General features: G+C 37.9%; 1 protein-coding gene across 22 annotated transcripts in view; it reads left to right on the top strand.

The window, feature by feature from the left end:
• The window catches only part of PHF21A (PHD finger protein 21A), a 150,203-nt gene that overhangs the window by 46,170 nt on the left and 87,522 nt on the right, over positions 1-16,511 (top strand). For 14 of the 22 annotated variants that reach the window (XM_065064666.1, XM_065064660.1, XM_065064650.1 and 11 more), the window contains one exon: positions 1,581-1,646. The exons of 1 other annotated variant lie outside the window; for it this stretch is intronic. In XM_065064666.1, coding sequence (XP_064920738.1) covers positions 1,581-1,646 — 66 coding nt within the window. Of the gene's footprint in view, positions 1-1,559; positions 1,647-16,511 lie in introns of all 22 variants that reach the window. 7 more of the 22 variants (XM_065064648.1, XM_065064656.1, XM_065064658.1 and 4 more) reach the window with 1 other exon arrangement.

The raw sequence follows: 16,511 nt of genomic DNA, 5'->3' as shown, positions 1-16,511 counted from the left end.
AGGTCTTTGTCTTTCCTGTGCTGAGGGCTCCAGAGCTGGACATGGGACTCCAGGTGGGGTCTCACCAGAGCAGAGGGGCAGAATCACCTCCCTTGACCTGCTGGCCACATTCCTTTTGATGTAGCCCAAGATACAACTGGCCTTCTGGGCTGCAAGTTCACATTGTTGGCTCATGTCCAATCTTTCATCTGCAGGGCTGCTCTCAATCCCTTCGTTCCCCAGCCTGTACTGATTCCACAGGTTGCCCTGACCCAGGTGCAGGACCTTGCACTTGGCCTTGCTGAACCTCATGAGGTTCACATGGGCCCACTTCTTGAACGTGTCTAGGTCCCTCTGGATGGCATCCTGTTCCTCAGGTGTGTCAACTGCACCACTCAGCTTGGTGTCATTCACAAACTTGCTGAGGCTGTGCTCAATCTCATTGTTTGGGTCCCAGAAGTTCCTGGAGCCAGGAAGAGTAAATCTGGTCTCTGCTTCCAATGCTCTTAATGCAATTTATCCCAGATTATAAAGTGAAATCTAGAAGAAGGGAGGATGACAAATGTACAAAAGATCTGGTTCTGCTAGAATTGTGTATGTATGTTGGAGAAAACTATCTACAAGCTGAGATTGTAACGTATTTCAAAATTGGATGGAGGAATATAACAATAGGGAAGTCGTCCTGAGTATGAAGTTCCTGTAGTTATATTAGTCCTATGTTTTAATATTTTTGTGTAACACAGCAAACCTGCATAACCTAGTGTAAAGAGTTTACAACATAAATGAGAACAAAAAAGTTGAAAAAGAAAAGTGCAGGGAAGCTCACTTCCCTGTCATGTTTCTGAAGAGCTTTTCAGGCTTTAAACTGATTACATATTATTTATTTATTTATTTTTTCTTTTCTTTCTTTGTTTACTTCTTTTTAGCAGAAAAATAAATAGTGTTGGTAAAAAAATTTCTGACTGCATCTTTATAGTGATGCTTACAGCTTTCAAATCTTAAACTTAAGAAAGTGCTGTTGTAAGCAAAATGCTGATATGAATGATGTGTGAAGGCAAATGTAAGTCTCTTAAATACAGTTTAAGGCATAAATGTACCTGGAAATGAAGACTTAGATATGTTTGCCTTCATTTGGCATGTGTCAATTAAGAGTTAATAGCTATGTTTGCTAATGCTTTATACAATCAAATGTATGATAATATCTTTGCATAAGTAGCATAGGTGAGAATACTACAGCATACTATTACATACAATGTGATACTGTTATAGACATTAACAAACATTTCTTGTTTAATTTGTAAGCTTGATGAAATGTACAAATGTGCTTTATAACATGGTAAGCACTAATGGATGTTTTAATGAAATCTTCACTCCAAACTGGGTTGTCTTTCTGAGTGCTGGAAAGGTGCTCTGGTTACTGTTGCACTCAGTGACTTAAGCAAGGCTTTGTTGAGCCTCTTGAATTTTATTGGCTGTACATCCAGAGGTGCTGTATTTGTAGTACGCTAGACAAAAACAAAACAAAAAAACCACCTTCCCGCTACTACTCTATGTTAACAAATGGAATATCTTTCTCACAGATATTTTTTCTTTCTAATCAGAATGCTGATTTGAAGAAACAGCTTCATGAACTTCAAGCCAAAATCACAGCTCTGAGTGAGAAACAGGTAGGGAAACAGAGATGTTTTTAATACCCAGTTCCAAAGATGTCTCTCTTCCCAGCTTCCAAGAGAGCTGCCAAATTTTTGAGTGCAAAAATAAGTGTGGTCAACCAGACGTTTTGGATTTTTGATTTTTTTTCACCAAAAGAGGGAATGATTTATTGTGAGTTTGTAAAACAAGCAACTAGTGTAATCAGTGGAAGTTATAACAATATTTCTTGTGCTGAAACTAAAGTTTTATATTAAGGGAGCTGGGAAAACGAATGAATTTTCACTTCCTTTATTATTATCTTGAAACTTATTCTAAACCAGACCATTGTGGTTTATGCAAATCTTTAGATTTTGTCTTGGTTGGTCCACACTGTGCATCTGAATGAGTATGCTGGAATTTTGCTTTGTGTCTAGACCAACTAAATTCATGTCAGTTATGGGTATCTAGGAGACAATTTAGAAATTAGTTGTGCATTTTTACTGTGATAAATTATACCACAGTTGTCTTATGTTTGCAATTTGGTAGGAATCTTCTTTGAGAGATCTAATGTGTGAGTAATAATTACAACTGAAAGCTTAATAGAAAGATTGTGGAACTTGAAGATGTCTTGTGGGCAACTAGAAAAATAATGAGGCATCTGTTCTTTAACATAGGTAGCATTGAGAGATCTACAAAACCAGTTCTAGTTCTCACTTACATTTTTTAAAAACACAAAACAGCAACACACACAAAACCCTCTCATATGCAACCCCCCTCAAAAACTAAACTGACTTAAGCAGTCCCTTAATTGTATTGCTATTGTGTCAATAATGGAACAAAATTAGGTCAATAGATAACACCATTGAAGAGGGGAAACATTTTAAAATGTGTGCATAGGTGAGAATATAGTTATGTATCAGTGTCACATCTAGATACCTGCATTTGTTTTATCTGTATTTGTTCTGAGAATTACCTTTCCGAAGAAAATGGGCAGACAGTGATTAGCATTTATAGATAAAATTTTGTTTGCTAAAAATTATAGTGTGTTTTAGTATTGGAGAAGTGAGTCTAGGAATGAACATGTCAGGATAATAAAGAAAATGATTTTTTAATGAGACTCCTAATTCAACAAAAGCTGAGGTTTTGCTGATGTGATAGCATGCGTCTCTTGAAGATGATTTATTTTCTAAAGCCAGCATGAGCCTCTGCATGTGGCTATGTCGCACAGCAAGCAGCTTCAGAATTCTCTGGTAAGCTCTGGAGGCCCATGGTAATTTCAAAATTAGCTTGCCTTGGTGCCATGGAGCAAGTCATACTCACTACCTGTTCACATGATCAGCAGGGACAGGCAGTGAGATAAGTGAGGGAGTGGAAGGTAACAAAAAAGTAAGTATATCTTACTGTAACTTTTAAACTTGGATTCATAACTCTTCGATGTTATGTTACAGAGTGGTCTATACTAATATGTATTTTAAATTACCCATCACCAGAAATGCAGCTGTATCTTCTCTGCTGAAAATCACAGCTCAGATTACTGAAAGCACACTTTGTTCGTGGGATGAACATGAGCTAAGTTTCCAAAAGACTTTGAAAATTAAGTTTCTGACTTCACTTCCACCACACAGCAAATATAGTCAACATGAAGTTACAATCCATTTTCCTTCTTTGTATTTTTATGGTTTTGATTATCAGTAGAACACTGTAGAATCTCTTGTCTGTGATTGTCAAAGTTTAGTGTTTTGTTATATCTACTGCTGGACCACAGAGCTGCCAGTGTCCCAGATGATAGTGTTGTTACAGTAGCTTGGCTGTTGAAATGCAGTGGTCATGGCAAATGTGAATTCTAGAAAAAATGCCACAACTTCCTAATGCAGAGGAATGTTTGTTCCCTCTTATTTGTAGGAATCTGTTGTGTAGACATCTGTGGCTTAGCAATGCGGAGTTGAGCATTATTTTAGAGACTACAACAAAGCCCTTTTTTCCGTTTTTACTTTCATTTCTCTTTAGGAAAAATAATTATTATCAATTGTTTTATGGGGGAATTTTATCCAACAATTTAATTTTCACACAGCATAGAGAAATGTGCAGTTTTGCGTAGTAAATAAATGTTTGATATCATGCAGTGCATTTCTTGAGGAGCGCAATATGTGTTATCTCTTGGTTTAGAGCCAAGTAAGTAGTCTTGATGTCTGATGTCCAATGAATAAATTCTGATGGCTTAACTCCACTGCGGGCAGTTATGGGAGGCATAATTGTCCCTGTTTGACAGGCCTTTAATGAAGTGTGAAAAACTAAAGTTCCAGCCTGTGGGGTGTCCCTACTTGAAGATGGTGGTGTGGGGCTGGGACCCTGGTGTTAGAGAGCCAGAATACTGAAATATTTCTGGCTTCTGAAATATTATGTCAGCTTAATGTACCCTTTTCTTTGCTCTCTTATTTAATGAAGTTGCATGAAGACTCGTGCAAGAACGAAGTCAGTGGTAGGTTAACTAAAAGCTTTTAGTTGCTTTAGGACTCCTCTCTGTTTCTGAAGCATTGTGAGTAGTGCCAACACTTGCTGCCAGTCGCTGTGGTGATTCATAGTGGCTTAGGTTCCTTGCTGAGAATTAATAATGACAGCTCAGTTCAGAAGTTTGTGAAATTGAAGAGATCTGGCGAAGTACGAAAAGGAAGCAAGTAGGCTGTGCAGCATGTAGGCTTAAACCTAAAGAAATTCGTTAGTGCATGCAGGATTAAAATGTTGCAGCATAAGGTATGTTTTCTTTTCTTTTTTTTTTAAATATGAAAGAGGTGAAAATAAATACTTTTATTTGTTTCATCTGAGAGATGATAGAGCAATGTAGGCTGATTGTGTTATCATACGGAAGAAAAACTTCAAACAGAGAAACTTATTTGAAGATAATTTGCATTTAAAGGGCAGTAAACATGAATCCTTAAGACGATTATTTTTCTCTGATAGTCTCTTTATGTTATTACCACGGAGTTATAAACTGCGTTTACCTTATTGTTCTAATCTGGGGGCAATAAGGTGAATCCAGTTTAACAGTCTTGTTTCTCATTTATGTGTGAGTGCTGCAGTTTGGAAAACCTGAATGCGTTGGTTTTAAAACTGGTTTCCTGTTTCTTCCCCCACCCCTCTCTTCAATAAAGACAAGTCAAGAGCAAGTTTTCACAAAACAGTTTAAATTGCCAAACCTAAGCTTGGGTTGTAAATATGAATTAATTCTGTTGCTGTGTAGCACTGTTTATTATGTTTTCACATCTTTGTCAAAAAGTAGTAGTCTTAGCACTCTTGCTTTCACTTTGTGTTCTACAGTGAGCTGTGATATGATTCTGTCTTCCTTTGCCATTCTATTTTGTAGACTTTAACCCACAATCACCTATCATGACTCAGCTTTTGTCTTGGTTAAATATACTTCTTATGATAAAAAACTTAAAGAAAGTATTCTTGGACTTTTCCATGGGGAAGTTTACCAACACGTACTTTTTCTCCTTTGGAGGGGTGGAGTGGAAGTTGTTACCAGTGACACTAGAGATAGACTGAGGTAATGCATAAATGGGGAGGAGGCATGTCATCTTGAAATAACACCTTTTTTCTGCTTCTTTCCCTCCATAGTTAATTAAACAAATTATGACCTTGCAGATACATCATCACAGAGTATGTATCATAACAGTACTTTTTTCCAGTGACAACGAAGAGGTCATGTTTGTTTGACTAAAGAAATGTAAAGGAAGAAGCGGGCAGCAAACACATGCTTTTTGCAATATCAAATACAGACAAATTTCTGCATCTGTCCCTATCACAATTTCTTGGAAAAGCCAGAGCAATGTTCTGTCTTAAACGTGGAAGAAAGCTTACAGGAGTAGTCTTCTGACCTTGTGACAAAAAGGTGATGGTAATAAGCATATAGTAATCACGTGGCTCTTTCCTGTGTATTTGAAAATACAATGAAAATGTCTCTTACTGTAGGTGCAGTGAGAAAAGTCTTGTGAAAACTAGACTTGTATTCTAATGCATTTGCTCTTGACATGGAAAGAGTAAAGTGGATCCCTTTGTTACTTTGCTTTCTGAAGAGCTGTATACACTCGCAGGAAAAAGTGTTCAGATAGTTGTTAGCACAGGGATACTTGTGGTTTTATTTTTCATGGGGGAAAGTTTAACATACTTTACTGTGAAGTACAGTTGAAACTGTAAAATATCAGGAAAAGCAAGCTTATATCTATTATCAATAGGCAAATCTAGTGACTCTTGCTTGCATTTAAAGTTTATAGCAAATTGAGGCAGCTGAGGTTGTTCTAAATCCTGTATGTTCAGGGTGAGATTCCTTTTAACCGTGACACTAAATAGCAAGTAAGGGGAAAGGGGATTTGGAGGTTTTTTAAGAATGGCAGTGTAATTTAACCATGGTTTTCTATAGTTGAATAAATGTAAACATGTGGTTTAGACTGATGAATGAAACTTGTTATTTAAGTCTTCAAAAACTGTCAGGAATAGGTTTAAGTATTAATGTTGCTATATTTATTGTGGGTCCCATAACTGAGTAATGAAAAGATTGGTAATGTGCATAAATTCATCCTGTGAGACTGTTCTTCTTGAATGCTTGGCATCCATAGTAAAGGTGAATTTTTATTGAGGCTTTTTGAACACATTATCAGAAAATTGTACCTGAAATATGTTCCATCATATTCTGTGAAGATGAAAGGCTGTGTTTTGGTGAGAGGGAAGTAAGTGTAAGAAAGCTAGAGAGCAGGAGGGAGACTGGATACAGGTAATGGGTAGGAAAGAGCAGTCTGAAACACTTCTGCATAAGGAGACAAGATATGCCTGTGTGTTTTAGGTATACCTAATGAATACCATGAGCGGTTTAGGTCTCAAAATCTGGAAATAAAGAATGAAGTCACTCGCTCCTTACTCCTACCAGTTTTGTCTGGAGTTTCTGATCCCTTCTTTCCTCAAGATACATCAAGGGCATATTAAAATGCTACTTTTCTCTCAGTAATGTTGAAGTGTGCAAATATGCCAAGTGAAGGTACAGTAATTAATAACGTGAGGTGGGTGATGTTTAATGTTTGTTCCAGTTCTTTAGCCAGACTGTATGTATTAGTAAACACCTATATTTTTTTTTTTTTAAGTAAATGGCATGAATGGTAGAGATATGCTAATTTCCATGTAACTGCAAGCATCCATTTATGCCAACTATTTATAAAACAGTCTTAAAATACATGAAAAACCATTTTGAACCTTCCTAGAGTTTGGTTTTAATAATGAAACCCTGTAGTGATATACTTAGCTCTGCGTTCTCCCTTAATTGACTGATTACTTTCTTAAATGGTTTGAAGTAGTGACTAATTTTTCCTGTCAAAAATATACCAGTCAATCCAGATACAAGGAGGAGTAAGTTAACTGCCTCTGTGGCTTGTCAGGCCCTTTTGAACCCTGTGATTGGTGTGAACAGCACCTGTTTAGAAGGTGAATGTTTGTTTGAGAAAACTGCATGAGCTTACTATTTTAATCTTTGGTATTTATTTAATTTGCATCCAAATATGGTGTGAAAATGTGAATATAATGACTTCTCATTAAGTTATCGTCTTCCTTATTCTCAAGATGTACTGGCTGAAACACATTTTGAATGCTGTACAGATGACTGTAGGTAGACAGAGTGCATGCATCTCTCCCTGCTGCCTCTTTTGCCCCAAACTCTTTTGCAAAACTGATTTTATAATCGTTTGCATATGACTGAAATATTGCTAAGTTTTGTCAGACCTTTTGTAATGCTTAAATCTTGATTAAACCCATACTGACATCTAAACTTGAATTTCCCATTCTTCTCTTAATGTAACTCCACCAAGGCTTCTCATTGTTGGTTTGAGAACTTATTTTTTGTAGATCTAATATACATTAGCACTGGAGTAACTTAATTTAGGAAATGCAAGTGGCCATTTCGTTATATCATTAAAAAGAAGAAAAGCACTCCACGCCTTCCTTCTGGTACCCTTCCTTTAGTACAGATTTTCTGGCTCAACTTTAAATTTTTGAGTTCATGCTGTATTTAAACCAGATTTGGATGCAGCTCTAGAACTTCTTTGAGCCTAGTTGGAGACATCTTTCATTGTCATATAAGCCAAAGCATAATTCCAAAATAGCTTGCTCTGCTTGAAAATCAACATTGTAGATAGAAAATGGGCAGTTAAACTACAGTATTTCCTTGAAAATCCCCTGCTGATGGTGAGAGTTGGTTATTAGGTCCTCCTGCATGTTTTGACTTGCTGGATAACCTCACACATCAGTAGTTATTTCAAGGCCTACTATTGCCTTTTCCTTGTTTATACTTGGAGAAAAGTCAGATGAAGCATCAGGTTGTGATGACTGGGATTTAGGATGTTTCATATAGTACCCTTAAAGGTGTCTTAGTTGGAGACTGGGAAAAGGGATTAAATCTACTAAGGGTATTCTTAAAGTGAAAACAAATGAAAATAATCCATTCTGCTCTGTTCTGCATGACTCAGTGGCACAACATAGCAGCCACAGAAATGACATTTTCATTTATTCCAAGTTTATCAGTGTTAGAAGGGGAATCAAATCCAGGGATCTGCTTTTCAGAGCCTTATGGATTTTTGGTTTCTATTGGGGTTTTTGGTCCCCTGCTCTTCTGAAAGCTGTGTTGAATTTTTGAATGGAGAAGAGAGGAAGGCAGTGTGTCTAATGCTTAGAATACAGGCAAAAACTTGTCTTTGCTGTTTGTTCTCTGCTGCCTGTTACTTGATTTGAAAGTAAGCCACTTCCTGAGATTGTGCTTTTTTGCACTATGAGTTACTGAATGTAGTACAGCTATGGGGTAACAGTTTTTATTAGTAAAGATTGTATTATTTAATGGTATTGTGCCAAGAGCAAGACAGACTAGGGTGCTCAACGTTAGGAGGTATTTTTTTCAACATATGGTTTACGTGTTGCACCCTCATAGTGCATTGTGGAACCACTCAGTTCAACTCCTCATGCTTATTTTTGATAAGGACTGAGGTGAACGTGATATATTGCATTGCTTCTGTAGTGCCAATTTGGAATTGTTTTCTGTTAGTTGTACTGGCCATTACAGGTGGACTGGGGGTCCTTTGTGATGGACAGTGGACAAGTAAAAAGGAGATAGCCCTTCCTGGAAGTGATTTAGAGAGAAGATGGCATGAGAGGGCCAGATGCATGTACAATTTTGTAAAAAATTAGTTTAGATTTGACTTTTCTCTTTGAATAAGTGTTATCTGCCCTTACTGCTCCAGTCACTGTGTTTTTCTCATTTTATTTTGGAGACTCTGATAGGCTTGGGCCTTGAAGGGCTTGAAGAGAGAACAAACCTTAGGGATTTCAGGGTAAGAGTGCCCTTGATGGGGTTTCACTAAATCCCTGTGCTTTCTTTTCTGTATTGACACTGTTGCAGTGAGGGAATGCAATCTCCATCCTCAGGAAACATCAGTGTCCACTGAAGTTATAACATGGTATACATTTGCTGTCCATAGAAATAATTAAGAGTATTTTCTTCAAATGTAGGTCAAGTCAATGTGAATTCTACTATTTGTGGGCATTATATATAGTCAGTTTCTTTCCATATTGTACTCCTTTCTGGGTTAACTTTAAAAATACCTGTTCTGATTTCTAGAAACTCCAGAAAGTACATAATCTCTTTAGAGCAACTTTTTACCTGCTGTTGTGTTGCAATAACTAGTTAGCAGACACACCTGATGGGCAGCCTCACTGTTAGGGAATATAGGTGGTGGAGGCCAGGTGGTGTGTGGTTTTTCTTGTTGTGTTTTTTGTTTTAATTAGGTCTATTGTTCTCTGAGTTTTTCTTATTTCCTCCTTTATGGTCTGTCAAAACTGATACTGATGTGCAAGGTGTCTTCCTCAACTTTCCCCCCTTACGGTAGCGTAACAGGTGGATTTAGGCAGTGGCGAGTGCAGACTTCTGACTGAAATTTTGCTGGAATGAAATCTGAATTACTATGGGGATGAATAGAGAGTTGGAGAGAGAGTGCTTGGTTTGGACAAGGGAACCTAAATCTTACTGTTCTGTGTTGCTTTTGTGAGAGACCAGCCCTCATTCTGCTGGCTATAGAAAACTTGTAGGATGAATAGGCTTCAGTTATCTTCTGTGAGTTCATTACCTGTTTTGCCTACAACACTTACCTGATGTATTCTATGGAAAAGAATTATTGTTCCACTCTTTCTTAATAGTGATAAATTATAAGTATGTTCTTACAGTAGACTTTTGAAAGCAAGCAGGGAGAAAGCCCTTGAGTTGTGATGAGCATTTCTTCATTGTACTGTAAACTCACTTCAAGGTTAAGTGAGGTGAGTTAGAAACAAGTAGTTGTGGTTCCTTTTTTTTTTCCCCTTCTTTCTCAAGATTTCCTCAGTAAAGTGTTGGGAGTGTGACGTGGTAAAGGGACACTAGCGTGTAGGAGTTGGACCCACGCTGCACCATGTAGCAAAGAGAAATGAGCCAGCTTTTTCCTGACCCAGTAAGTAAAACCTCAGTGATTGTGCTTATACTTGTTTACCTTATTTTTCCTTTAAAAATAAACAGAAAAATTGCATAGGAACTCTAATATGTGATGTGACTTTAAGACCTATGCTTTAGAACTGCTTAATGTCCTGCAGAACAGCAAGTGGCTATCTTTTTATTTTAGACTTCTGAAAATTTGAATACTTGGCAGTATTTAAGCCTGTGGAGTCTTGCTCCATATCCATACACTCTTTTAATAAATTGCTTTATTTTCATTCCAGTGTGGCAGCTTTTCAGAGCAGTGCTTTGTCCTTTAGGGTTGTGGCCAGCCCAAAGCGAGGTGGAAGCGTCTGATTGTCAGCAGCTTTCTAGCATCAAAAGCTCCACACACACCTTTGGGCTGGTAACAGATGCTTCAGTGATCAACTTGAAGAAAACTGCCTTCTCAAATTCTCCAACTCGTTCTAAATTTTGTTGTGTATCTCAAGAAACAGAAGCATCCCATTCTCTGAGTAAATAATTTGGGGGAAGCAGTTTTACAGCAGCCCAGAACGCTAAGCTCCTAACATTTGTCTGCTGGGCAATTAAAACTGTGTGGCCTAAAAGTACTATGTTCTCTGTTTGAAACTTGGAAACAGAAGATTTTCGACTTCTAAGTTTTTTCAAACAAGAAGGGCTTACTGGCTAAGATTTGGTTCTACCTGCTGTGTATGAGCGACTTTCTCAACATCTTGTCTTCTGTAATATGCAGGAATCCTGAAGTCGAAGGCTGGTTTGACATGTGTTTCTTCCACACAGTGAGACTCTTCATAAATTGGTTATTGGGATGCTTTGGTGCATTGAAATTGTCGGCTTCAAAAGGATGAAAAGCAGCAAAGTCTTGCTCTGTCTCAATGTTATAATCTCTTCTGCTACCAGACTAGGGCTGGTGCTTGAATACCTTATGGAGAAAATGGCCCTCTGTAGGGGAACTTCGTAGTATATAAGTAGCAAATAATTATACTATTGTTTAGAGAACTGAATATTATTCACTTCTTTTGAACTTCTACCCTATTCTTTGGTTACTGTCATTTGGGACAAAAATTCATTGTAGGTCTGCTTTTAATAGAACTTTAGGAACTTTGGAAGCTAGTATGTAAAGGATTTTGATGCACAACACAGTGCTGAAGTGGAGAAGTTTCCTTTTAATCAGATACTAGGCTGTTTTTTCAAAAGCAAATGAGACTAATTTATTTTTATATATACAGACAGAAATAATTTGAAAGATTTTGTCTTTAAATGTAATTTAGCATATGTTAATTTCCTTTAAATAGTCACATAAACATGACTATCACAAAATAGATTTGGTGCTTGTAACAGTGTTCTTGACAGAGAACTGGTGAAAGACTTGATAATTTCTCCAAAAATATTTTCAAATGCATTTGAGTAGTTGTGTAAGGTTTTGTCTGACAGAGCTTCAACAGTCAAGAATGAAATTTCTACGAAGGTCTTAATTTTTGAGCAAAACACAATACAGCTAGATGAGAAATGCAGATACTGCAAATTCAGTTTTGATCTGTTAATGGAAAGGTCTTTTTGAGAGGACTTTTAGTTATGTTATGAAGCTGTGTCTTTAGGAGCTATTATGAATTTATAGATCACTTTGGATACTTAAATATTTTCTACATCCAAGAGTTCAGAGCTATGTGCATCTCCTGTTAACAAGAGCATCAGGTCAGGCCATCAGTGAGTGCCAATGCAGATTTTAAAATCCAAGGAATCCTGTGGCTAGAGTCCAGTTGACTTAGAATATGAAGCCATTTTAATTTTTAACCTTGTCTCTATTAGTAGTCTTAGTTTAGTAATCTGAAGGCCTTTAAATCCTACTTACATGGAGAACTATAAAGAGAAAACTCAAGAATGCATAGAAATCAATACTTAGAATGCAGATGTCTCTGGGCACTGTAAAAATTCAAGCAGATGCACCAGGTGCAGGCAAACAAACTGGCCAGTTGGGCAAGCTAGCCTGCAGGCTGGATGGATCTAACATTCTGTGATCTGCAAGCAGAATTTTTTTTCTGAAGTCACCAAAAATTGCTAGATGTAATGTCAGTCATAAAACTAAAGCAATTAGAAGAGAGGAAATAAATAGCCAATTACTTCTAGAAACAGCTGTGCTAGCTGGGTTTACCTTACTGATGCTCTACAATGTGTGTTTTCCTGGATAAACCAGGTAAAAACACAGCTGGTAGTTTTGGGGGTGTGTGTGTGGTTGGTTTTGTAGTAAACGCCAAATACATTGCTTTTATCCTTTGCATTATGAAGGTGCACTAAGGTAATATAAAAATGTGTCAGATTCTATATCCCCAAACCTTAATTTTTCAAAGAAGAATGCAGGCAATAATCAAAGCGTTAAGTAGGATGGCCCTGCAGCAGCAGGGGTGGGGCACTAATGTGGTGTACCTGCTTATTTTTGTGTGGTAACATCATCTCGGACTGCAATATGGCAGTGCTAGGTTTAACTCTATGGATATTATGCTGAATTTTATATTTGAATATTAAGTTATTGTCTTTGTGTTTAGAACTTGAAATATTGCATTGCTTTTATTCCATTTTTGAGTTTTGATTATAAATGCTACTTCTAAACTCAATTCCTTCAGAACAAGAGTTAGTATTTATTAGGCTTGTACGTTCTCTATGATAATTAGGCATGATCTCAAAGCACCAGCGCTAGTGTACAGTGCAAATTAAGTAATCTAGGTAGCACTTTTAGAAAGCAAAGGTCAAACAGGTTTTTCCCATTTCCTCTGTCTTTATCCTGCTTGTCTCTTTCCACTCCATCAAGTGATGTAAACACTTTTTATTCCATCATTTCATCATGAGTTTTACATCATTTAGATTTAGCTATGCGGAATTAAACTAAGAATCATTTTGGTTGGAAAAGACCTTCAAGATCAAGTCCAACTGTTAACTTGCTGTTCTTCTTCTCAGAATAATCTTTGTGGGTTCCAAATTATTCAAAAGTTGCTTGAATGAAAATTGATGATCATTCAAAGCCTTGCAGATGATAACTGAACTACAAAGGTGAAGGACATTTTATTTATATCTTTGAATGGTGGCTGTTTTGCTAGTTTTTAAAGTGTATATAATTTCTCTATTCAGGAATGGGTCTTTTAAACAGTATGTGAATTATGGCATTTAGTACATAGTTAGCTTCCCTTCTGACCTCTCCTGAGCTAGCAGGAGACCCACTTAACTGACACACATAGAGGCATTTTGAGCTTTAGCTTTCAAAAATATTTTAGTGGGTCAGATGTCTCCAAAATTTCATTACATCCTTTATTTGCCTGTAAAATATTAATGATCTGCTCATGCAATATGCTGATTAAGACTAGAAAATGCTGAGACAAAAAGTTCTTTTTACCACTTATGGTACCCAGGGTTTCTCTGTGTTTAGTTACATGTCTCAAAGCATATTAAATATTCTAAGGCCTCCTGAGTTGAAGTCTGTTCCTTGAAAAGACAATGTTTGACTAACTGATCACATCATCTCTCATAAATTTCTGTATGAAGGGAAAAATGGGTTGTGGACTTCAGTTTGACCCCAGCCTGAGGTGTGCAGGGGGCTGGACTGCATTTTCTTGTTGGTTTATTTTTTTTATTACAAATATTGCTGCAACTTACAGGATAGAGTGTCTGTGTTCTCTTGGATGGGCTGGGATAGCCAATAAATCTGTGAAAACAGAGCCCTGGCCACTCCCTCACTAATATTTTGAAAATTAGTTTTATAAATGTCTATAAAGTTAATTTTCCTCTAGGTCTAATAACAGCCTCAAGTTCGAAGGTCATCCGGAAATACCAGGTGCTGTAATAATCTTGGACTCACTTGATAAACTCTCCATTACGACCCAGGATTGTTACTGCCACGTCAGGCTGAAAGATGAATGCAATTAACTTGGACTGAAACGGGGACAGGAGCATGTCTAAACCAAAAGCAGGAGGAAGGCAGGATGGCAGAGGCCCTGGGGCCTGTTAGCAGCTGGTTCTGAGGAGAAAGCTTGCACTAAGCTTGATGTTGCCCTTCTGAGGTGTTTTTTTCTCATTGGCAGGTTTGGCTATGGGGTAGGTGTACTTCTGTTTGAAGACTTGTGGGAGCTTGGCCTGTTCTCAGATAGTCTCTTGTCTGCCTTGCTCAGGGAGGGGGAAGAAGCAGTGTTTGTACCCTGTTTCCCTGAAAATAAGACAGGGTCTTATATTAATTTTTGCTCCAAAACTTATTACCTTTTTACATATATAGCTGCCTGGAGACTATTTAAATTGTCTTTTTTTAAATTAATTGTAACTAGGGCTTATTTTTGGAGTAAGGCTTATATTTCGGGCATCCTCAAAAATCCTGAAAAATCCTGCTAGGGCTTATTTTCAGGGTAGGTCTTATTTTCGGGGAAAGAGGGTATCTCTGACTGTAGCATACTCTCCCATATTGGAGGAGTCATTACATAAGATGTTCATTGATGCCAAGAGAAAAAGTTTGTGCATGAGTTTGGACTATCAGTTGCACCCAAAAGAACTTTAAACTCTTCAGAACAGTTGCAGCCCTGTTTGCCCATCTAATCTCAATTTGCTGAGTGTTTTCTGGTGTCCATTACCGCTTTCGTACCTGCTTTTAAGGGAAGCTATCCAACTGTGCCATGTGTTTACCTGCATCTCATCCCTGCTCAGACTGTTCCTCTTCCCTGGAGATGAAGACCTTTTTGCACCCTACTTGTTGTTTTTGGAGGTCAGCAAAGAGAAACTGCAGAGAGAGGAATGGGAAGCATCACCTGAAAGGATGGAGCACCTCACCTCATGCCTATTCTGTTTGCATACGCTGCCCTGGTTTGCAGCTGTGTAATGTACCCATGGCAGATCGGTGCTTTCAATGTGCTGGGAAAGCTGCTAAGACGCTAGGCATCAAATGTAGTGTCATAAGAAAGAAAAGCTGCATATTTTAAAGCTTTAGGTAATTTAACGTTTGTATTTAAACTGCTTTGGTAAGGAAACAAATTAAGTTCCATAGGAAACAAGGTAATAAGAGTATCTTTTAAAGTAATCTTCCCCCCACCTCCACTGTGCATTCTGTTATAGGTTGTTTTGAAATCTTCTATTTTGTAGGGCTGAACACATTTCAATAAATCAGTTAATCAGTTGATGTATGGCATATAATTTATAGAAAGAGTTAACCACTGTCTGTGTTGCCCATTATAAAAGATACATTTATTTAAGAAGCTTTTGTATTTTTATTTTTGCAAGAGGCCTTTGGTAACTCAGACTAGAGAAGTACCTGCTTTTTTAAGTGTTCACCTTGTACTAAACAGACCCCCCAAACCTGCTTTTTTAAAACTGCTATTTTCTTTGTCTTTTCCTAATAGTCTTCAAAGACCATAAGCAGGCTGCTGAAGAAATACCTACTTAAGATCACCCTGTAGCTGGGCTCATGATAATGCTTTGTAGTTTCATCATCTGGAGTTACTGAAGCACTGCGCAGGAGTGAGGAAAGTCAGGTTGCCCTTCTTTGCTTCATCTTCCTCTGGAACCAGGGGTTCCAGTGCTGTGTTTCCAAGGCACCAAATTCACTATGTTTCAGAGGCAAAACAGAGTTAGGAATCACATACCTTGTGGTTAGCTAAGTTGTGATTATATGGTCGCTTTGATGAAGCTTCAAATTAGACCGCTGCTGTGGAAGTAGTGACTTGCCTTCCAGCCTGGTCTAACTGCTTATTTCTGCCCCTTTCTTGTGCCAGAATTAGTGCTTATGTTGCTGTGCAGTAACTGGAGTCAAAAAGTTGTCTGGCTCAAGGCTGACTCTGAGACGTGCTAGCTTTTGAGCATGATCCAGTTTGCTCACTGGCTCGCGTGCAGCTGAGTGAATGCTGGTTTTGGCATAAGGAAAGTGGCAGAAAAGGAAGGGCTCAAACAAAGGAAGAGTGAAACAACTTTCATTTGACAGCTGCCTCAATTTATTTTGGACTAAAGAGCTGTGTAAGCACAGCTTTGAACCTAGCCTGTGGCTTGGTAGTCTCCTTTTTCAGGGACACAGTAACAGTAGATGTACCTGCCGCTCCTGCATGGCAGGAGGAAAGGCAGGCTTGGGCTGTGTCTGTCTTGCTTCTCCCACTGGAATAGCTCGTCCTCACAGTAGCCTTATGCATGACGCAGGCATCACACATATCACAGTACACCTGAATGACTGGAATTTAAGTATAGAGGATGGAAATTGTTACACTCATGGAAAATTTCTGTTATAGCTTTGCATTTTGTTTGTCACCATTGTTACTGTTTTCAGTATAACCTTACACAAGAAGTATGAAGATGAAGCACAAAAGGAAATCTAGAAGGTTCTTGAGTGTTCTTTAGAGAACTGGATTTGTATAACTTGAGTTGTCCAGAA

The sequence above is a fragment of the Columba livia genome, chromosome 5, assembly GCF_036013475.1.
Source record: "Columba livia isolate bColLiv1 breed racing homer chromosome 5, bColLiv1.pat.W.v2, whole genome shotgun sequence".
Taxonomy (NCBI): domain Eukaryota; kingdom Metazoa; phylum Chordata; class Aves; order Columbiformes; family Columbidae; genus Columba; species Columba livia.
This window is presented reverse-complemented; position numbering and strand designations above follow the sequence as displayed.